Here is a 24025-nt window from a genome sequence, read left to right on the forward strand (position 1 = left end):
AAAATCCAGCGAAATCTGCGCTGCCAAATGCCCCACTACCTTCTGAGCCCCAGTGTGACTAAACCATATTTAGCATCCACATATTTGTCAGTACTGTAGCGATGAGAGCCCACTTAACATTCTGGGTGCATATCTTCAGAAGCACGAGCTTGGCACAATGTATGGGCACTGCAATGGCAGATATGCAATTTTTACTCAACAATATCTATTGTTGTTTGTTTCTGGAAAACACCCATGAAGTCAAAATAGTCAGTACACCTGTAGATAAATTCCCAGAGGGGTGTAATTTCTAAAATGGTGTCACTTGAGTGGTGATTCTGCTGGAATTTAGGGGCTCTGTAGATGGAGTCCACAAACTATTCTAGGAAAATCTGTGCTCCAGGAGTCAAATAACGCTGCTTCCCTCCCAAATCTCGCCGTGTGACTAAGCAGTACTGTACAGACACATATGGGGAATTGCCACATTCAGCAGAAATTGTGTAACAAATTTTGGTGCTATTTTTACCCATTTTCCTGTGTGAAAATGTAAAATCTGGGGCTAAAACAATTTTTTTTTGTGTGTAATGTCATTATTTTTTCTTCACCACTCAATGGTATAAAGTTCTGTGACACACCTCTGGTGTCAATATGATCACGTCACCCTTAGATGAATTAATTGAGGGGTGTAGTTTTTCCCATAAATGGGTCAATTATGGGAAGGGTCTGTTGTTCCGGCACCTCAGGGGCTCTGCCAATGTGATATGGCACCCACAAACCATAACAGAAAAATCTAAACTACATTATTGCGCTTCTTACCTTCTGAGCTTTGTACTGTGCCACAAAAGTAGTTTTTGGCCACATACCACATTGGCGTAGACAGGAGAAATTGTGGAACGAATTGTACCATTTGTTTTCTCTTGTTTATCCTTGTGAAAGTGAAAAATTTGGAGCTAAAGCAACATTTTTTGGGGGAAAATGGTAATTTATTTATTTTCACAGCTCAACATTATAAAATACTGTGAAGCACCTGCTGCAGGTTCTCATTACACCTCTAGATAAATTCATTGAGGGGTGTAGTTTCCAAAATGGAGTCACTTGTGGGGGGCTTCCACTGTTTAGGTACATCAGGGGCTTTACAAATGTGGCATGGCGTCCGCCATGTATTCCAGCCAATTTTGTGCTCCATAAGTCAAATGGTGCTCCTTCCCTTTCGAGCCCTGCTGTGTGCCCACATATTGGGGTATTGGTGTATTCGGTAGAAATTGCACAACAAATTTTAAGGTCCATTTTCGCCTCTCACCCTTGTGAAAATGAAAAATTGGGGGCTAAAGCTACATTTTTGAAGTAAAGTTAATATTTTTATTTTTTCCTTCCATGTTGCTTTAATTTCTGTGAAGCACCTAAAGGGTTAATAAACTTCTTGAATGAGAACTTTGAGGGGTGCAGTTTTTAGAATGGTGTCACTTTTGCACATTTTCTGTCACATAAGCCCCTCAAAGTCACTTCAAATGTGAAGTGGTCCCTATAAAAAAAAAAGTTTGTAAAATTTGTTGGAAAAATTAGAAATTGCTGATAAACTGTTAACCATTCTAACTTCCTAACAAAAAAAAAAAAATGTTTAAAAAATTATGCTGATGTAAAGTAGACATATGGAAAATGTTATTTATTATCTATTTTGTGTGACACAACTCTCGGGTTTAAGGGCTATTAAAAGTTTGAAAATTGCAAAATTTTGAAAATTTTTGCCAAATTTCCAATATTTGCACAAACGTAAAAAAATTTACCTAAATTTACAACTAACATGAAGTACAACGTGTCACGAAAAAGCTCTCAGAATCACTGGGATGTGTTGAAACGTTCCAGAGTTATTACCACATACAGTAACACTGGTCAGAATTTATAAAATTTTGCCTTGTTAGGAAGGTGAAAACAGGCTGGATGGTGAAGGGGTTAAAGTCAGTCTGTCATCCCAAATATTTTGTTTAGAATAATCAGGCTTTGGGTGAAGGGGTTCATTTCAGAATGACTCAGTTTATGCTTATTCACAGACCTTATCGTTTCCCCTTTATACTGATTCCCCTGTTGGTCAAAAATATGAGTTACTGGAGGCAGACCTCCTACACATGTATTGGTCTTTTTCTTCTGTATGTAGTTTATTGAAGAGCGTGTTATCCCTACTTTAATTCAATTTGGACTTCTCTCCTCTGTGTGTCTTTCTGGGAGTTTTCTCGGTTTAAAGAGGTTGTCACCTACTCGGAAAATGCACTTCAATTACTATATTTCCCCCTTGTAAAATAATAGCAGCTATACTCACCTCGGGTGCGGTTGCTGTTCCAGATATCTCGGTTCATGGTCTCCTGGGACTTATGCGACATTATGGCACTTAAGCCCTGCAGTTAATCAGCGGCCGCTTCATTCACACATCCTTCAGATGAGACTGTTGCCCAGAAGCAGTGAGGGCTGCTGCTGCTCTCTGATTTTCTACGGATGTCCGTTTTGTCAGAAGGAGTTGACAATGAAGCGGCCGCTGATTGGCTGCAGGGCTCCCTTGACATTGTCTTGAGACCCAGGAGATCAGGTGCCGACATTGCTGGAACAGCATCCAAACCAGAGGTAAGTATAGCGATTTATTTTGCATGGGGAATATTGTCACGGGTGTGTCAAAGGTGACAGTCGACCTGCAGTGGTCTGCAGGAGATCTCCACGTTTGGCAATGCAGACAGCTGCCTAGATAGGAGGCTGTGTTTATGACCCAGCAACTACCTCCCTTTTAGTCTGGGTGTATATGTACCTGGTGTGTCTAGGTGGGCATCCCTGGTTATATTCATTCCTACTTGGAACTTGGCTGAAGCAGCATCACGTCCTCTTTGGAGTCTTGAGGCCGTGTGCCCTGTTGGAGTTTCTTCTAAAGCTAAGTTGTAATTCCCCTGTGTTGTTTTCCCCTTTTGTCTTTAGAGTGCTAGTGGAGGTTGACTAGTGCTCATCTCCTTCCACTCCCAGTTGTAGCCTTACACCAGGGATAGTAGGGCAAGGTTGATGATCGCGACAGCTGCGGAGGCTGTATAGGGACGGTAGGGGAAGACAGGTTGACACTAGTCCAGTTTAGGAGGTCACCACTTCCTCTTTCCTTAGTGTCTGGGCTTCTTTTACCTTTCCCCCTTGTATTGCACCCGCTCCTGGCGTGACAAATATATAATTGAAAAGGGATTGTCTCGTCGGATGTCCCGACGGCTGATCGTTTTTGTTTCTCTGGGAGATAAGCCGCTACCGGAAGAGTCTGGCAGCAGCTCTATCATAAAGGACACTGTAGCACTCGGCCAAGTACTCCTATGTATGGGGAACTCGGTCAAGCTAAATGATCGATGGGACAACAGCTATCTGTTGGGTATGGGAGACTTCTTAAGACTAAACAGTCTAAATATCACAGTGTTTCATGCTGTTTGATGAATCTGGCGTATTTTTAGACTGTTTAGTATAAGTTGGCTTACTTTGTGCCAATAATGTACACCGCAATTTGGACTCGTGGTGTCTCACATAACCCCATGCCCCTTTGTCAATCAGTCAGGCCCACTTAAACAAGGTCACAGCCCTTCCTTGTCTGACAAAAACCTAGAAAATGTCTCAAACACTTAATAAATATAGTGCAAGTCATGAAAGACTTTTATTCAGTACAAATTGTTTCCAAATTCTGGCTCATTTAGCTTGATAAGTCTCCATTATAATGTAAAATGTATCAAAGATGAATATTTTATAATTGGGGTGCAAATTGTCTCTTCAGAGAGGAAGGGGACTTGAACTCTAGTGCCACCTATTGGAAGTAGCAATCCTACAAGTCAATATCGACCCTTTAACAAGCCTTGCAATATGATTTAGGATAAAATCCAAACCAGAACCTCAATTTGCAGACATGGTGTTTCGGGGTATTGTCCCTCGTCAGTGCAAAGTATGAGATCTGATTTGGCTGGGGTAAGAGGTTAAGGGTGGCAATACTAGACATAACTAGACAAAATGATAGAGATCTGAAAATGTATTTGCATGAAAGGCTGCTGGGCACGGGAACATTAAAGGGCAGAAAGATGCAAAAAACAATGGATATGATTTCTTAGTCAACGTGGATTTGTAACTTTTTAACCTCTAGTAAAGCATTAAAAAAAAAACGTTGTCCAAGCGGTTCTTTTCCTGATCTAGCGGCATCCGTTCAGTGCTTGTTTATAATCTGCAGGCCCTAATGGGAATTTACAGCTAGAACATTATCATGCCTTTATACTGTCACCTTTGTGAGGCAGAGACAACACTTATTACAGATGATACTCCACGATAGATATTGGTGATAAATTAACTTAATCTCCATCAGGATTACTCTGCAGCTGGGATTTAGGCAAATTGAATCAGAATCCTGAACAATGACAGTGAATATCTATTAGACTGTAAACAGAATAACACACTCTGTGGATTTTAATGAATGAAGCCAGTAGCTGAACGCTCACTGCTCGCGTTTGGCATATGGTTACTGAAGCGTGCAGGAACAGGACATAATATACAGTGAATGTCTTAATGGGTGGAAGCTTCATTATTAAAACTCACCAGTCAAGGTAGTCTGGTGCCTGTGACACACCACTGCTGATTTACCTAAAACATTTGATTTAGAAGAATTGGAGGTTAAAAGTGTATTATTAGGATTGGAGTACTCAGAATATAGATGACCTTGCCTTACTTTGAGGACAATACAGTCATGGCCAAAAGTATTGAGAATGAGACAAATAGTAATTTTTCCAAAGTTTACTGCTTCATTTTTTGTAATGGCAATTTGCATATACTCCTGAATGTCAAAGAGTGATCAGCTTAACAGCAATTACTGTACTTGCAAAGTCAATATTTGCCCAGAAAATGAACTTTAACCCCCAAAACACATTTCAACATCATTGCAGTCCTGCCTTAAAAGGAGCAGCTAACATCGTTTTAGTGATTGATCCATTAACACAGGTGTGGGTGTTGATGAGGACGGGGCTGGCGATCAATCAGTCATGATTAAGTAAGAATGACATCACTGGACACTTTAAAAGGAGGCTGGTTCTTGGTATCATTGTTTCTCTTCAGTTAACCGTGGTTATCTCTAAAGAAACACGTGCAGCCATCATTGCACTGCACAAAAATGGCCTAACAGGGAAGAGTATCGCAGCTACAAAGATTGCACCTCAGTCAACAATCTATCGCATCATCAAGAACTTCAAGGAGAGAGCTTCCATTGTTGTCAAAAAGGCTCCAGGGCGCCCAAGAAAGACCAGCAAGCGCCAGGACCGTATCTTAAAACTGTTTCAGCTGCGGGATCGGACTACCAGCAGTGCCGAGCTTGCTCAGGAATGGCAGCAGGCTGGTGTGAGTGCTTCTGCACGCACTGTGAGGCAGAGACTCTTTGAGCAAGGGCTGGTTTCAAGGAGGGCAGCAAAGAAGCCACTTCTCTCCAGAAAAAACATCAGGGACCGACTGATATTCTGCAAAAGGTACAGGGAGTGGACTGCTGAGGACTGGGGCAAAGTAATTTTCTCTGATGAATCCCCTTTTCGATTGTTTGGGACATCTGGAAAACAGCTTATTCGGAGAAGAAGAGGTGAGCGCTACCACCAGTCTTGTCTCATGCCAACTGTAAAGCATCCTGAAACCATTCATGTGTGGGGTTGCTTCTCAGCCAAGGGAATCGGCTCACTCACAGTCTTGCCTAAAAACACAGCCATGAATAAAGAATGGTACCAGAATGTCCTCCAAGAGCAACTTCTCCCAACCGTCCAAGAGCAGTTTGGCGCCCAACAATGCCTTTTCCAGCATGATGGAGCACCTTGCCATAAAGCAAAGGTGATAACTAAATGGCTCATGGAACAAAACATAGAGATTTTGGGTCCATGGCCTGGAAACTCCCCAGATCTTAATCCCATTGAGAACTTGTAGTCAATCATCAAGAGACGGGTGGACAAACAAAAAACAACAAATTCTGGCAAAATGCAAGCATTGATTATGCAAGAATGGACTGCTATCAGTCAGGATTTGGTCCAAAAGTTGATTGAGAGCATGCCAGGGAGAATTACAGAGGTCTTGAAGAAGAAGGGGAAATACTGCAAATATTGACTTGCTGCATTAACTCATTCTAACTGTCAATATAACCTATTGGTACTCATAATATGATTGCAATTATATTTCTGTATGTGATATAAACATCAGACAAACACTAATAAAAACCAGAGGCCAGCAGATCATGTGAAAATAGAATTTTGGTGTCATTCTCAAAACTTTTGGCCATGACTGTACTTCTCTAGCTTTGTGTGTTGGTCTACTAGTACCATTTCTCCTCATGAGTAATGTGACTACTACTTTCTCTACTATTAATATAGTTGCAAATATAAAGTCATCAATAATGCTTTATTAAAACTACAAACCACTCCCCATTTTCACGTTGCCAGGTTTTCCCAATATAAACTAAAGTCATCTCCTTTAATGCCTCTTTTACAGCAGTCTAGCAACCTGTGTATAAGTCCCCAACCCCTTATGCATATCACAAGAAATACCTTTTATAATCACCCCAATAACGCGCAGTCTGGTCCGATGGCCGTCTCTTGTCTCGATCTGACGCCTCCTCTATCCTCACAATCACCATCTTCCTGCTTGCTTAATATGAATGTTGAGTTCTACGTCATCCACACCGCTCCCCCAATCTCACTCCTCCGTAGATGAACTTTGCTCTTCTCTGTTGAGCAGGGCTGTGGAGCTGGTAAACCAAACTTCCGACTCAGACTCCTCAATTTCCATGACTCCAACTCCCTCATACATGGCTCATGTTTAAGTGATAAATTTACTGCAGCACAGATTCATCTCAGCTAAAAGTCTAGATCCTTAGATCAGGAATAGGACAGACATTTATAGGACATTTCATAACTTTCCCAAATTCTTATGAAAAAATATTCCCCACAAACTGCATTGAACTACTGTACCCAATTTATTATATATTTTAGGAGTCGGAGTTGGTCCATTTTATACCGATTCCACCAAAATGGACACCGACTCCACAGTCCTGCTGCTGAGTGCAGGGCAAAGTACTGTAATGCGCATTCGCTGGCTTTTCTTCCGGGTAATAGGCACTATTTGACCTCTCCCAGTGCACACCCATTGCAGCACTTTGTTCTGCCCTGATGGGATGGGATTTTGATGCCGTAGAATGTTTCAGTCCCATAAATCAGTGCTAGGGCATGGCAATTGCGGGAGAGAGGAGGCGCCCATTGAACTCAACCACATAAGTGGGGGTTATAAAAGGTACTTTTTGGGATATGCAGAAGGTGTTGGGGACTTGTGGATAGGTTGCTAGACTGCTGTAAAAGAGGCATTAAGGGTGGTGGCTTCAGGTTATATTGGGAAAACCTGGTGACAGGTTCCCTTTTAAAATGGTTTCTTCCATTAAAAAAAAAAATTCAGAGGCTAAGCATTCTCAAAATAGCAAATAAAAAATACTTAGCTTATTGAATTACTGTAATTCCTTTTCCATTGCTGTCTGTGTACATCCTTTAATTTTGCAGACTACAATAAACACATGAATACTGCAGTGATTACAGTGCAGTATAGCACCATGGAATCAATGGTGCTATATAAATCAATAATAATAAATAGAAATCAGAATTTATATGATTGTTGTTGGTCCAGACTTTTCTTATAAAAGGGGTTATGTCAAGCAGAGTCCACATGGGCTGGCAAAGCATTTATCCAGATGCAGTGGGGGGATATAGAATATGTTGGTGGACCAAACCACCTCTCCGCATTGGCCACAATAGTTTGAAACAGGGCTAGAGCAACAAACAGTATGTATTAATGTCCTGCTGCAAAGTATGGTGTATAGAAAGCACTGTCTATATAGCACTTCAAGAGATACTCTAGGAAAGAGGGCTTTGACTAAAACTTCCAATCTAATGAGTGTGGATGGGGAATAGGTTAAACTCTTAATTATATATACACTGCTCAAAAAAATAAAGGGAACACTTAAACAACAGAATATAACTCCAAGTAAATCAAATGTCTGTGAAATCAAACTGTCCACTTAGGAAGCAACACTCATTGACAATCAATTTCACATGCTGTTGTGCAAATGGAATAGACAATAGATGGAAATTATTGGCAATTATCAAGACACCCTCAATAAAGGAGTGGTTCTGCAGGTGGGGACCACAGACCACATCTCAGTACCAATGCTTTCTGACTGATGTTTTGGTCACTTTTGAATGTTGGTTGTGCTTTCACACTCGTGGTAGCATGAGACGGACTCTACAACTCACAGAAGTTGCTCAGGTAGTGCAGCTCATCCAGGATGGCACATCAATGTGAGCTGTGGCAAGAAGGTTTGCTGTGTCTGTCAGCGTAGTGTCCAGAGGCTGGAGGCGCTACCAGGAGACAGGCCAATACACCAGGAGACGTGGAGGGGGCTGTAGGAGGGCAACAACCCAGCAGCAGGACCTCTACCTCCGCCTTTGTGCAAGGAGGAATAGGAGGAGCACTGCCAGAGCCCTGCAAAATGACCTCCAGCAGGCCACAAATGTGCATGTGTCTGCAAAAACGGTTAGAAACCGACTCCATGAGGGTGGTATGAGAGCTTAACGTCCACAGATGGGGGTTTTGCTCACAGCCCAACACCGTGCAGGACGCTTGGCATTTGCCACCGAACACCAGGATTGGCAAAGTCACTACTGGCACATTGTGCTCTTCACAGATGAAAGCAGGTTCACACTGAGCTCATGTGACAGACGTGACAGAGTCTGGAGACGCCGTGGAGCGCCATCTGCTGCCTTCAACATCCTTCAGCATGACCGGTTTGGCAGTGTGTCAGTAATGGTGTGGGGTGGCATTTCTTTGGAGGGCCGCACAGCCCTCCATGTCCTCGCCAGAGGTAGTCTGACTGCCATTAGGTACAGAGATGAGATCCTCAGACCCCTTGTGAGACCACGTGCTGGTGCAGTTGACCCTGGGTTCCTCCTAATGCAGGACAATGCCAGACCTCATGTGGCTGGAGTGTGTCAGCAGTTCCTGCAAGATGAAGGCGTTGAAGCTATGGACTGGCCCGCCCGTTCCCCAGACCTGAATCCGATTGAGCACATCTGGGACATCGTGTCTCGCTCCATCCACGAACGTCACGTTGCACCACAGACTGTCCAGGAGTTGGCGGATGCTTTAGTCCAGGTCTGGGAGGAGATCCCACAGGAGACCATCCGCAACCTCATCAGGAGCATGCCCAGGCGTTGTAGGGAGGTCATACAGGCACATGGAGGCCACACACAATACTGTGCCTCATTTTGACTTGTTTTAAGGACTTTCCATCAAAGTTGGATCAGCCTGTAGTGTGTTTTCCCACTTTAATTTTGGGGGTGACTCCAAATTCAGGCCTCCATTGGTTAATAAATTTGATTTCCATTGATGATTTTTGTGTGATTTTGTTGTCAGCACATTCAACTTTGTACAGAACAAAGTATTCAATGAGAATATTTCATTCATTCAGATCTAGGATGTGTTATTTGAGTGTTCCCTTTATTTTTTGAGCAGTGTATATATGTACATATCCAACAAAGCACGTCAATTAGAGCTCCAGCTTCTGTACTGATGCAATCAGCTGCAGGAGCCAGAGTGATTTACTCCGCCAGACCCCTGCTGTAACTCTTAGGATCAGTGTTTTCTACAATCCTAGTAGTTTAATTCCTCATATGCCCGTGTCAATACTGACAGTGGGAAAAAAAATGGCCGACCCTTCCAAAAAAAAAGAAATAGGTGTGAACAGGTGTTTACTAGGAGTAGCTATCTCCATATACTCCATATCCATATACTGACAGCGAGACAGGAGCAGTTTGACAGAGGGAGAGCACTCCCTCTGTCAGCTCGACACTCCCCGCTACCACTGACAAATACAACTTATTCTGCAAAATACTTGCCCCATTTCAAATACATTGATGAACAAATAAAAATGCTATGGCTTCTGGAGCAAAATGGGATAAAAATACTTTGTCATAAAGGCCCAAACTGAGCAAGTCCTTAAAGGGGTTTACAAAGGTGAAGAAATAGCTTGGTGGCAGGAGACTTTAGTTACATTTAGGTTTAAGAACAATTGTGATAAAGGAGTGGATATGAAAGGCATTTGAGGAACAATGTACTCACCAGCTAACACCACTTTTTTCTCTTCTCATTTGAAAAGATCTTGGCAAATGAACTCCAAGTGGATGTGTGTGAAATGAGAAGTAACGTTAGACAAGCCAGAATATTACAAGAGTCCGTAGGTGGCCCGTCCCAACAGTCTGTACACCGGGCCCAGTCACTGGCTGCCAGCATCCTCAACATGTCACACTCTGACCTCAGCGATATACTAGAAGTCCCAGATGAGGAGGTACGTAAATGAGCTCAGTTTTTTATTCAGAAATATGTTGTTTTACGGGGAGAAAGAGGTGACTTTCCACCTTTTTTTTTTTGTATGGTCTGTCAACGAGATTACTATATTTTTATATTCTGTTTTCAGTATGCCATATTGTCTTTTTATAGTGTAATTGCAGAGTTTTGCAAAAAGAAAAGAGCCTAAAAAAGTATTACAAATTTATACATTCCAACAAACTATTCTCACCTTATTCTCAAAGACCTGATACGTATTATTTATTTATTGCACTCACTTATATAGCGCCATTAATTCCACAGTACTTTACAGATATTATCATCGCTGTCCCCATTGGGGCTCACAATCTAAATTCTCTATCAGTATGTCTTTGGACTGTGGGAGGAAACCCACGCAAACACGGGGAGAACATACAAACTCCTTGCAGATGTTGTGCTTGGTGGGATTTGAACCCATGACCCCAGAGCTGCAAGGCTGCAGTGCTAACCACTGAGCCACCGTGCTGCCCTATTACCCCCTGTTTGTCATCCACAAACACTTCATAACAAGAGGTCTGTTACATGGAGCTCTGCTGTCCGTATTTGCACATAAGCCAGGTTTACTATTTTTTACTGTATACCTGTAACACGACCAAGCAAAGTTGAGCATATATATATATTAAATGTAGCGCAGGAAACCAAGAATTTATGATGATATTCTTATTGAAATCCATCACTATATGTAAATTTGCAGTGTTTGGTGGATAGGATATATTTATAATTATGTAAAATGCTTGTTCATGTGGTCAAAACTGCTCCTTTGGAGAGCGCAGGAGGACCACTGATCTAATGTATGATGCTGTGTTGGGGTATTGGCATTCAAATTCTAATTAGTTTAGATTTACAGTGGGTGCGGAAAGTATTCAGACCCCTTTACATTTTTCACTCTTTGTTTCATTGCAGCCATTGGTAAATTCTAAAAAGTTCATTTTTTTCTCATTAAAGTACACTCTGCACCCCATCTTGACTGAAAAAAAACAGAAATGTAGAAATTTTTTCAAATTTATTAAAAAAGAAAAACTGAAATATCACATGGTCATAAGTAATCAGACCCTTTGCTCAGTATTGAGTAGAAGCACCCTTTTGAGCTAGTACAGCCATGAGTCTTCTCGGGAATGATGCAACAAGTTTTTCATACCTGGATTTGGCTATGACCATGTTGAGCATAGCTCCATGTAATCACTGGCTGCATAATGAGTCATACTACACAGCTCAGTTAGGGCCCATTCAGACAGGCCGATAATTTGGAACGAGCATTCCTGATTAACAGGCCAGCAATCACCCGATGAATAAAATGGTCCACTATCAGACAACTGCCTATCAGCTGGTATGCAGCCGGTAGGTGGTCCTTTAAATGCGGCAGTCAGCTCTTTTAAATAGGCCCTTACTTTCAATGTTGTGTCATTGTATACCATTAAACAAATCAATTTGTGAACTCTATTTGTTAGAATATCTGAAATATAATATATAGGAGCAGCAAAGACTCATCTTTAAACCAGTTGGCCACAGCAGTTCACTGTGTGGTAAAATCTTTTCTCAAGACCTGATAGTCTGGCAGGTGAATTTTCGGTACATGCAAAAGATCACTTTCTTTCTGAATGTGTAAAGCTTTAGGAGATGAAGGATAGAGGTCTCCATAGCATTAGATGGCTGTCGGGCGAACAATACTTTTACCCAGGGGTGGTTTAAGAGTAGCAAGGGCCCCGGGCAGTTTAGAAGGCGCGGGCCCCCCACACACACACCTGATGTATCACGTGACATGTCACATGATCCCCTGTGATAGATCATGTGATAGTTCACGTGAAATTAATTTGGCACAATATTAATTATAATAATTTTTTTTAGGCTGTGTGCCCACTATGCGTTTTTTAAGCGTTTCCACAGCGGCAATTCTGCTGCAGAAACGCTTAAAAAACGCATGGTAGAAGGTCTGCCATGTTCCCCAATGATAATCTGCATGTGCTGTGCACATGCTGCGGAAATTTCCGCTGCGGATTATCATTGCGGAAAAATCTGCAGCACAACCAATTATTTTGCGGAAGCGCGGCGCTTTCGCCGCCATTGACTTGCATTGGAATGCATGGCATCCTCATCACTGCATCTGCAGATGCGGAATCCATGCGTTTCAATGTGCGGATGGTACCCGTGTTTGGAGAAGAGGAGACTCTCCTCCAGACGCAGGTACCATAGTACCTGTAAAAAAAGAATAAAATAAAAAATAAATATACTTACCTTCTGATGGCCCCCGGTGTCTTTATCCAATGCGTCCTGGCTTGCCGTCAGCTCGCGATGGTCTGAAAAGGACCTGCCATGACGTCATTTAGTCATGTGGCGGGTCACGCGACCGCTGACGTCGGCAGGCCATCAGAAGGTAAGTATATATTTATTTTTTACCATTCTTTTACGGTCACACTATATATGCCTTTTGCATGGATTTATATAGTGTGACCAAGTTGTCAAGCACTTTCCAAGTGATGCTAAAATCCCTTGTCAACCCGCATGCAGAAATGCATGTGAAGAACGCTTCACATCCGCATGTCCCTGGCAGGAAAAACGCATGTACTATCCGCATGTACAATCCGCATGTACAATCCGCATGTACAATCCACATGTACAATCCACATGCATTTTTTCTGCCAGGGAGATGCAGAAACGCTCAAAAAAAATCCGGAGCATTTCTGCATCGTGGGCACATAGCCTTACATTAATTGTATGACTCAATATTGAGCACACGTAGCCATCTATACACAGCAGGAGGCCGAACGTAGCCATCTATACACAGCAGGAGGCCGAACGTAGCCATCTATACACAGCAGGAGGCCGCACGGCGCCACCTATACACATCAGGAGGCCGCACGGCGCCATCTATACACAGCAGGAGGCCGCACGGCGCCATCTATACACAGCAGGAGGCCGCACGACGCCATCTATACACAGCAGGAGGCCGCACGGCGCCATCTATACACAGCAGGAGGCCACACGGCGCCATCTATACACAGCGGGAGGCCGCACGGCGCCATCTATACACAGCGGGAGGCCGCATGTAGCCATCTATACACAGCGGGAGGCCGTAAGTAGCCATCTATACACAGCGGGAGGCCGCACGTAGTCATCTATACACAGCATGAGGCCGCACGTAGCCATCTATACACAGCGGGAGGCCGCACGTAGCCATCTATACACAGCGGGAGGCCGTACGGCGCCATCTATACACAGCGGGAGGCCGTACGGCGCCATCTATACACAGCAGGGGGTCGCACATACCCATCTATACACAGCGGGAGGCCGCACGGCGCCATCTATACACAGCGGGAGGCCGCACGGCGCCATCTATGCACAGGGGAGGCCACAAGGTGCCCCCCCCCAGAGACAGCAGGAGGCCGCACAGCGCCATCTATACTCAGCAGGAGGCCGCACGCAGTCACGCACACACACAAACATATACAGACATATACATACACGCATAAACACTTTTGAAACACAAAAATACATATAAACAGACATCACACAATGATATCTGCCTGCACACACACACACATGCATACACACAGCTAGGAGACACGGCCGCGCACAGGGCCGTGTCTCCTAGCAGTGACGCGGCCGGGCCAGCACAGGGAAGTTAACTGCTGCCGTGCTGGCCCGGCCGAAGAAGAAGCAGCGGCCGTGCGCTGCTGCTGGGGGAGCGGTCCGAGGGCCCCCCCCTCCACTGTCTGCCGGTATGTGCCGCGGCGCCGCACGTATAATGAGGGCAATCTGGCCATAGACACCCCGGCGCCCAGGGCCCTCTGGAGGTTCGGGGCCCCGGGCAGTAGCCCGGATTGCCCTCATTATAATCCACCTATGCTTTTACCGATCATTTGGTTGAGAGCTATCTCTCCCATACACAGGAGCAGTTGGACGGCTGAGCACTCCTGTGTTCTCTATGAGAAAGCCACTGAGAAACCTCTTGTTGACAGCTTCTCTCCGGAAACCAAAGCAATCGGTAGTCCAAAATTGGACATGCCCGATCGTCATCTTCCCTGACGATCAATTGGCTGGCACCCCCATAAACATTAGAGTATCTGCCACACCCATTGATACTGGAGGTTTCAGATGACATTAGTCTAATGTGTATGGGGACCTTAAGGATTCTGTGTGTTTCAAACTGACAAAGGCTGGTCCGAAACGCGCATCAGGGCGGACACGCTGCTAGGTGGAGCCCCTCTCCATTTCCATACATACCAAAAGGTATTGTACCGTTTACTATGTTGCCAACATGCCGGATTCTTATAACTTGTTACAACTCTGCCATCTAGGGATTATATTGCTAATCTCTGTGCACCCTATGCCCATGTACATATATATTTGGACTTTGGATCGTTTTCTTGTTTTTCATTATGTGTTTTAAACAGGATAAGATAGTCCTATTGAGGAGTGTATACTACATTTTCAGTGACATTCTAGTGAACGGTCTTCTTCCATCTTTGTAATACTGCAAAGTGGGAATACCTCTATAGTTCTGCATATTGTTTTGGAACGAGAGTGAAAGTAAATAGGGATGTACTGTAATAATCTTTTGACCATGAAGTGCAAAGTAAGTTAATAAGTGTCTCCCAATTTCTAATCCACCACAACAAACACATTCCGCCATATTCCATAAATTCTCGCACAGAATCATACTGCAGCACAATGTTTTCACTGCTGGTGTGTAGTTAATGTAATGGAAAGCTAGATGGCTCAGCAATTTAAGGAACATGCCTCATAATCTTTATGCAGCCAGGTAAAACTGGACCTGGTCCATGTAGCCATTTCACGCTTTTATAGAAGATACAGGGCTATTGATTGTTCCTTGTTATTAGCAAAATAAGGATGTGTAATGTATCCATGGAGCACTCTGGTCACTTTTGATGCAAGGTGTTTTAAACGCTATGTGTTTTTTTTTATTCTATGTCCATAATGCTTTCATAAACCTGTCATAAATTATTGTGTCTCCTTTGCTCCCATTAGGAAATAGAAAATGTGAAGCGGTCAGTAGAATATGATAAAGAATGGATGAACCACGTAATGAAGCTTCTAGAAGGACAGGTATTGGAAATATATCTTAGTGGATTTCTTTTTTGTTTCCAAGCCATTTACATAATGAACATTTCATGCTAAATACTGTTTACCCTTTTCTTTGTATTATTTTAAATGTAGTTATAAATGATCAGTGAAATCATGCATCCAATAATCCAAGATGTGTGATTATTCCACACATTTCCAACATTATACTGTACCAATGTAGAATTTCACAAGAGTAGAAGCAAAAGACTGAGCATATCTCCAAATGGCAGTTGGAAAGGCTTAAAGGGGTTGACCACCTCTTTTTTTATCATACTAACAGCCTAGTTTGCGCAAAAAATTAAACTAGCCATGTGGCATCTACCAGTGTCCTGCAGCCTGGGTTCCCCATGGTCTACTATCTTCTCCCAGGGTCCGCATATCATTGCTGACGAGCTTGATTTACAAAGCATACTTGGCCCATTAGTAACATAACAAAGAAAGGAATGGGCAACCCTTTTAATATTATAAATTGAATGGTTACTTTATTAGGGGCATCTGCCTTTTCAGAATTAAGCCTTACTTGTAGGGAAGTTGGACTTTTGACCTAGAAAATTTTCCGTTGATCAATTTTAGTGTGGATCCACATTAGAACATGAAAACTGAGCGATCTGAACGACTTGCAACAAGAGTCGTAGTCGCTGTTACTAGTATTTAAAAAATTGATAACTTTGTGGGGTTTTCTTCTGCCATGGAGTTGAGAGGGTACCGAGAATGGTGTGGCCGAGTTAAAACTTCTAGTGAACAGGGATCCTGTGGACGAATTGTTCTGACAAACAGGACGTGCACTGTCACGCAAACTGCAGCCGATGCTCAACTAACTTGGCCAGATGCACAAATCATCATTCTATACCTTAGGTGGGCTACAATGGCGGATAACCAATTTGAGTGCCATTGCTATCTAAAGCAAACAGACTGCAGTAGGCAAATGTCTGCAGTAATTGGATCATTTCTGCTGCACCATGCTGACGGGAGGGTCAGAATTTAGTGAAAGTAGTTTGAGTCAATTAACCCTCTCTATCTGGTGTTACCAATTCAGTCTGATGGAGGGGGAATTATTGTGTTGGGAATGTTTGCTTGGCAAATCCTAGATCCTCTGATACTTGTGGGTGGACCTTTGAACAGTAGTGCCTACATAAGAACTGTGGCCAACCAGGTTAATCCCTTCATTGCAACTGTTTACCCAATGGCAGAAGGACACCTTTAAGGGGTTGTCCAGTCAAAACTGATAAGTCTGCAGTCACTCTGTGTGACTGCAGACTTATGAGTCCCCCCAGAGCGGGCACTGTGCGCTGCAGGGATTCGCCGGTTTCAGACTCGGGACCGGAGGCTATGTATACGTTATACACTGCTCAAAAAAAATAAAGGGAACACTCAAATAACACATCCTAGATCTGAATGAATGAAATATTCTCATTGAATACTTTGTTCTGTTCTGTACAAAGTTGAATGTGCTGACAACAAAATCACACAAAAATCATCAATGGAAATCAAATTTCTTAACCAATGGAGGCCTAGATTTGGAGTCACCTGCAAAATTAAAGTGGAAAAACACACTACAGGCTGAACCAACTTTGATATAATGTCCTTAAAGCAAGTCAAAATGAGGCTCAGTATTGTGTGTGGCCTCCACGAGCCTGTATGACCTCCCTACAATGCCTGGGCATGCTCCTGATGAGGTTGTGGATGGTCTCCTGTGGGATCTCCTCCCAGACCTGGACTAAAGCATCCGCCAACTCCTGGACAGTCTGTGGTGCAACGTGACGTTCGTGGATGGAGCGAGACACGATGTCCCAGATGTGCTCAATCGGATTCAGGTCTGGGGAATGGGCGGGCCAGTCCATAGCTTCAATGCCTTCATCTTGCAGGAACTGCTGACACACTCCAGCCACATGAGGTCTGGCATTGTCCTGCATTAGGAGGAACCCAGGGCCAACCGCACCAGCATATGGTCTCACAAGGGGTCTGAGGATCTCATCTCTGTACCTAATGGCAGTCAGGCTACCTCTGGCGAGCACATGGAAGGCTGTGCAGCCCTCCAAAGAAATGCCACCCCACACCATTACTGACCCACTGCCAAACCGGTCATGCTGAAGGATGTTGCAGGCAGCAGATCGCTCTCCACGGCGTCTCCAGACTCTGTCACGTCTGTCACATGTGCTCAGTGTAAACCTGCTTTCATCTGTGAAGAGCACAGGGCACCAGTGGCGACTTTGCCAATCCTGGTGTTCTGTGGCAAATGCCAAGCGTCCTGCACGTTGTTAGGCTGTGAGCACAACCCCCATCTGTGGATGTCAAGCCCTCCTAGCACCCTCATGGAGTCGGTTTCTAACCGTTTTTGCAGACACATGCACATTTGTGGTCTGCTGGAGGTCATTTTGCAGGGCTCTGGCAGTGCTCCTCCTGTTCCTCCTTGCACAAAGGCGGAGGTAGCGGTCCTGTTGCTGGGTTGTTGCCCTCCTATTGCCCCCTTCACGTCTCCTGGTGTACTGGCCTGTCTCCTGGTAGCGCCTCCAGCCTCTGGACACTACGCTGACAGACACAGCAAACTTTCTTGCGACAGCTCGCATTGATGTGCCATCCTGGATGAGCTGCACTACCTGAGCAACTTCTGTGGATTGTAGAGTCCGTCTCATGCTACCACGAGTGTGAAAGCACAACCAACATTCAAAAGTGACCAAAACATCAGCCAGAAAGCATTGGTACTGAGATGTGGTCTGTGGTCCCCACCTGCAGAACCACTCCTTTATTGAGGGTGTCTTGATAATTGCCAATAATTTCCATCTATTGTCTATTCCATTTGCACAACAGCATGTGAAATTGATTGTCAATCAGTGTTGCTTCCTAAGTGGACAGTTTGATTTCACAGAAGTTTGATTTACTTGGAGTTATATTCTGTTGTTTAAGTGTTCCCTTTATTTTTTTGAGCAGTGTATATACCCCCGGCGATTCAGCCCTGCCTCACTCCGTACACTTGTATGTAGCGAGGCCACACCCCATCTAGTGATGTGGGCGCGGCCTCGTTCAATACAAGTGTATGGCGATCGAGGCCACACCCACTGGCCGGGAGTATGTATAATTCATACATACCCTCCGTTCCTGGATCTCATAACGGCGAATCCCTGCAGCGCACAGTGCGTGCACTGGGGGGATTCACAAGTCTACAGACTTATCACTTTTGACCGGACAATGGACTATGCCATAGTCATGGTATGGTTCCAGGAACTGAACAGTAAGTTTTCCTTGCTTCCCTTGCCTTCCCTGTCTTCAGATCTCAACCTGACAGAGCATCTCTTGGATGAGGTAGACAAGGCTGTTCAGAACATGTCAGTACTTCTATCTAATTTGCAGCAAATGCACTAAGCTATCCACATACCTAGTATTCTTACAGAATGATTTCAGTACCTAGTGAAATATATGCTACATGATTGGCAGAAGATCACGGGTAGCCGAATGTGCTACTAGATGGCTGTCTCAGATAAAAGGATCAGTTAAGTGTAGTTTTGGATATATGTATTGCATCAATATTAGCTTACTGTACCTCACCTTGTCTATAAAAACACTATAGCACATCCCTTATCTGAGACTTACCTCCTCAGCTTCTGTTCCATGATATTAGAAATGGGGTCACTTTCCAGTGGTCACTTCCAACATTAAGGAGCACACCTTCTATAAAAGCCTTTGATTCAGTGATATGTAAAGGAAATGATTGTTCCTGTTATAGTGATTACATACATTATGGCTGTCACTGCTTGTGACCAATGAAGAAGCTTTATTAGGCTCTGAAGTTCATAGCCAAGTTGTGATAAAGCAACACTTTTATCTCTATCCTCAAGCTCAGGATTGGCTTACAATTCACTATGTGTGTTAAAAACTCCCTGTGGTATTACTTGATGTGACTATGGCAATTGGTACAGTAGGGTGTCGTTGGTGTGCATTGATATATCTTCTGAGAATTAGGCAGTGTATGCAGGATGCTTTGTAGGTCATCATTGCTAACTTTCCTACAAAGTACCACTGTTGCTTTTTCTAAAACTATTAATTGCCAGTTCTGTTGAAGGAATTTGACCTGACTGGTCCCCGCCCCACTCCAGTTGAATTGACAGGTCTCTCGCATGTATGTATACATAGGGAGAGACTTGTCAATCAACTGGACCGAAGTATTTTTACTGTGAACCGTGGTAGCATTTGAGATTAAATCATACCTGGGGGCCTGGCTCTGATTCATGAGCCCAGTGGTTTGACAAGCATCAATATCATGAAAGGTTCCCTTTAATAAAATTGCACTAAGGCCTCTATCAGACATCTGTAAGTCGTGTACGTGTACTATCTGTGTTTTTCATGGGTAGAACAAGTACCCATTAGGCTAGGGCAATGTTTCCCAAACTCGAGGCCTTGTGGCCCCCAACATATCTTATCTTCAGGATTTCCTTAGTGTTGTACACGTGAGAGAACCTGTGGCAGTTTCTGCTGCCTTGATAATAATTGCATCACCTGTTCAATACTAAGGAAATCCTGATGTGTTGGGGGCCGCGAGGACTGGAGTTTGAGAAACACTGGGCTAGGGCTATACGGTGACATGTGTCACATTGTGACATCGCCTCTAATGATTTCCTATCATCCCATTGCAACCTACTGCCATACAGTCACAAATGTTTCTAAATGAGTTAGATTTTCTGTCGCAGGTTTCAAGTCGCATGTGTCTCACTTGTCATAAACTGCGACATGCGACTTGCCTGCAACTTGGCTGTTTATTTACTGCACTATCTGAGCTTTAAAATAATCACGCAACAGCAGTTCGCTGACAATTTGCACAGATGTCGCGCGACCATTCAGAGAACTGCTTTCATGTGACACATACATGACACCAGTAAGCCCAAGCCATATAGTCTATGGGGCTATTCACATGTACATGTTTTTCCAAAAATCATGGAAATTTGACTGTTTTTGATCTGAGTGAAGGATCAAAACTATCTATGCAAGTCTATGGGTCCTTGAAAATCATTTGTGTGCAATCTATTATCCGTGTGATGTCCATGATTAAATTTGTAATAGAGAGGAGAAGCTTTGCATTTTTTTATTTTATTTATTTTTTTAAATCCGTGAAAAATCACCGCTGAAACACTGTAAAAACTGACCATACACTGATGAAAATCAGATGCAAAACACTAAGACATAAAAGCTGCATTACAACTGGCAAAACCACCTGTTAAATAATAGCTTTACTGCCTTTTTTTTATTAAATAATTGCAGGAGAAATAACTTTATTGTGATACTTTAATTAAAACACTTGATTTCCAGTTTTTAAATGTGCTTGTATATATTTTCTGGTTAGTTTTCTTTTTTTAACCACACAAGTTGATGGGAAGACCATGGTATTGTTAAAAAAAATAAATAAAATCAAAGGCTTGCCTAAATTAATTTTTGTGGTCCACTTGGCGTGAATTTTTCCGAAGCCTATCCACTACAATGTAACATCTGCTTGCTGTAATAAAACTATGTGAGGCCAGTACAGAAACAAGTCTGACTGTGCCTCTGCTAAGGCCAGCCAGGCTATGAAGGTTCAGTGCAATAGCAATGGCATTTCTCGGCCCTTAGTCCCATCCGATCAGCAGCCAGCCACTCCAGCATTCAGGTCCATATCTATATTTTCTATATTTGATTACGGAGTTAACCTTGTCTGTGTATTGCTGCTGACAACTGTCTGCAGTGCAGAGGGGAAATGTGTGTGTTTTAGTCAAGGCAAGCTGTATAAAAGCAAAGCTATGTGGAGTACAGCATGCTTCTCGGGAGTATGTGGAGACCGTCATACCTCGGGCTAAAGTAATAGCAATAGCTTTTATTTTCTAGAATAAGAAAAGTCTGCTGAATTAGACATGCCTTGTTAAAAAAAAAAAAAGTTACTTGCAAAGTTTTTTTGTTTCCTTTTTTTTTTCCCACTTATTGCTTTATAGAACTTTATAGCTACTTTCACACAGATTTTTTTTTGTAGTGTTAATTTTTCTGGTTTGTGGAAAGCATCAAGACTTAAAATCATGAAAACACATACTAGATTTTGAAAAAAGGATACCAGCAATAGTGAAATTTAAGCACAATTAAAACATATATATATATATATGGATGTAGCAGTCATGTAGTGGTGTTCATGCACCAGAATAGCATTTGTAGTAGCTATACTTGCAGTCCTATGTAAAATTATAGAAGCACATAAACTAACCATGCATAAAATGCATGTTATTGTATAGAGGTAAACTGATCTTGGCTGAGTCTTTACAGTAATGATATACCCAGAGGAGGTAGGTACTTTAATGTGCTTTTTTTTTGCAGTTTCCACCCTTTACATTGCAGGACGTTCTTAAATCTTAGTGGACATTTTCTCCCACATGTCAATGAAATTTTGTACTGTAAATTTTGGCATAAGTTAATTGAATTTGCCATTCAATGAGACGCGGCGGTTTTCTTATTTAGTTATTTATTTAATTTAACCACTTACTGTATATAGCACCATTAATTCCACAGCTCTTTACAGACATCATCATCACTGTCCCCATTGGGGCTCACAATCTAGATCCCCTATCAGTTTGTCTTTGGAGTGTGGGAGGAAACCGGAGTACCTGGAGGAAACCCACACAAACAAAGGGAAATATACAAACTCCTTGCAGATGTTGTCCTTTTGGGGATTTGAACCCAGGACCCCAGCACTGAGCAGCAGTGCTAACCACTGAGCCACCTTGCTCAGCGGTTACTAGTGCTGTTTTCCATAGGATGGAATAGGGTAATATCCACTCTATTGTCATAATTAGGCCCAGTACTTGGCTTCTGGTTGTACCTCTTTGAACGCATTAATGACTTCAGTGTAATCCTTATGTCCAGCAATATATGTAGAGATGGAAGTCTATAAATAAAAAGCATAATATATTCATTTCATTATCTAAATAGTCACTGCACAATAGCCAATGATTTATCATGTGATTTTCCTTAGGCATCATGGATTTCTGTTCCTCTCCATAAAACCAGATTCACACATCCAAGTGTCGCGCTGCGAGTACAGTGAGCGAAGCACGGACTGGTTGCAGGTCTCTTGACCCAAGCTTGACATCCTCACATATACCTATGAGACTGTTGATTTTGGATCGGGAGACCCATGTCCGATCTGTGACTTATGGACCATGACACACAGATGTGTGAATACATCTTAAGTAACATTTAGAGGCTTGAAAACTGATTCTGATTATCACTGCAAGGGCGCAGTCAGACGGCCATATAATGTGGACGATGATTGCATTGCATTGCACGGACTGCCCGGTGGCTCTCCTGACCCAAGCGTAGAAATACAAGCTGTCATGCTCAGGTCAGGACATCCACCGGCCAGTCCGAGCATTGCGATGTGGTCGTCGTCCGTCCTTCTGAATGCGCCTTTAATGAACAACCCACAATTCTAGGCACCCACCTCCTCCTTCATTCCTTTCTTTTTATTTTTTCTTATGGATGCAGCTCATACAATGCATTTTCTGAATAAACATATTAAGACCAATGACAGAGCCAATGTGGCTGCTAGTGCCAACTTGTCCAAAAGAAATATAAACCAAAGAGAAAATGTGATTAATGTGATCACAGGAAAATTTCCATTGCTTAGTGGACATATTCTCTACATCCTATTGTGATTACAGATGTGTGATTGTGTTTTAGTGGTGCGGACCTGCAAAGGGTTAACAAAATAGAACGGAGGGGAAAGGCAAGAAGCATCCTAGCAAATTGACTAATTAAATTATCTGACTGCGCACATGCTAAGAACAAGGATCTGTGCCCCCCCCTCTTCTCCGGAGCAGGTTTCTCTTTAAAGTCAGTAGTTGATAGGGACACCTGAAGAGTTCATGGGTTTCGGTGACCTTTTACTATGGACCTGCTTCCAGTCAATTCATGTTTTCCTCACAGTCAGACAGCTGTTTATTACTGTGTCTTCCCGCACTCTCTGCAATATTTTCTACTGAGACCTCAAGCAGCTTGTTAGTGGGAACTAAATATTGATTTGGCATCCTGTCGATGCAGAAAGAATGAAAAAATTTCCACCAGAGGCCCCTCAAACATTTTCCTATCGACATTTTCTGGGCAGAGTGGAAAGCTGCATAGAGGATGACAAGGCCGAGACTAGCTGAGGTCCCGGAGGGATGAGCGGAGACTGCTGCTGTGACCTGTGTGATACTTTTTCTTCCCTTTCAAGTATCTTTTTCTCCACACATCTAGTCAGCTGGGAGGATCCCCTCTTGCAAGTGATCAAGGGCAGTTTATTGGCAGGTGAGAGCCCTGCTTCTCAAGACATAGATTTGCTTTTGTTTTTTGACGTCGTTTACAAGAATTCTCCAAACTTTTCTTCTGTTTCATGTAAGTTTTCTCTGTCTGTGAAATAATCCCACATAGTGTGAAATATTTGATATGTATCCGTGATACATGCGTTTGTTTAGAGGGGAATATTAGGCAGCTGATGTCATGAAGCTGATTGTAAATCATTAGAGCTACATGGTGCGGAGGA

The 24025-nt window shown here is 43.1% G+C and overlaps 1 protein-coding gene across 1 annotated transcript in view; it reads left to right on the forward strand.

The window, feature by feature from the left end:
* The window catches only part of CNTLN (centlein), a 503552-nt gene that overhangs the window by 460054 nt on the left and 19473 nt on the right, over nt 1-24025 (forward strand). Inside the window, 2 exon segments of the mRNA XM_073665439.1 lie at nt 10190-10378; nt 15403-15480. Coding sequence (XP_073521540.1) covers nt 10190-10378; nt 15403-15480 — 267 coding nt within the window.

The sequence above is a fragment of the Phyllobates terribilis genome, unplaced genomic scaffold (genome assembly GCF_046119375.1).
Source record: "Phyllobates terribilis strain yellow unplaced genomic scaffold, ASM4611937v1 Scaffold_1__5_contigs__length_1240528914, whole genome shotgun sequence".
In the NCBI taxonomy this organism is placed as follows: Eukaryota; Metazoa; Chordata; class Amphibia; order Anura; family Dendrobatidae; genus Phyllobates; species Phyllobates terribilis.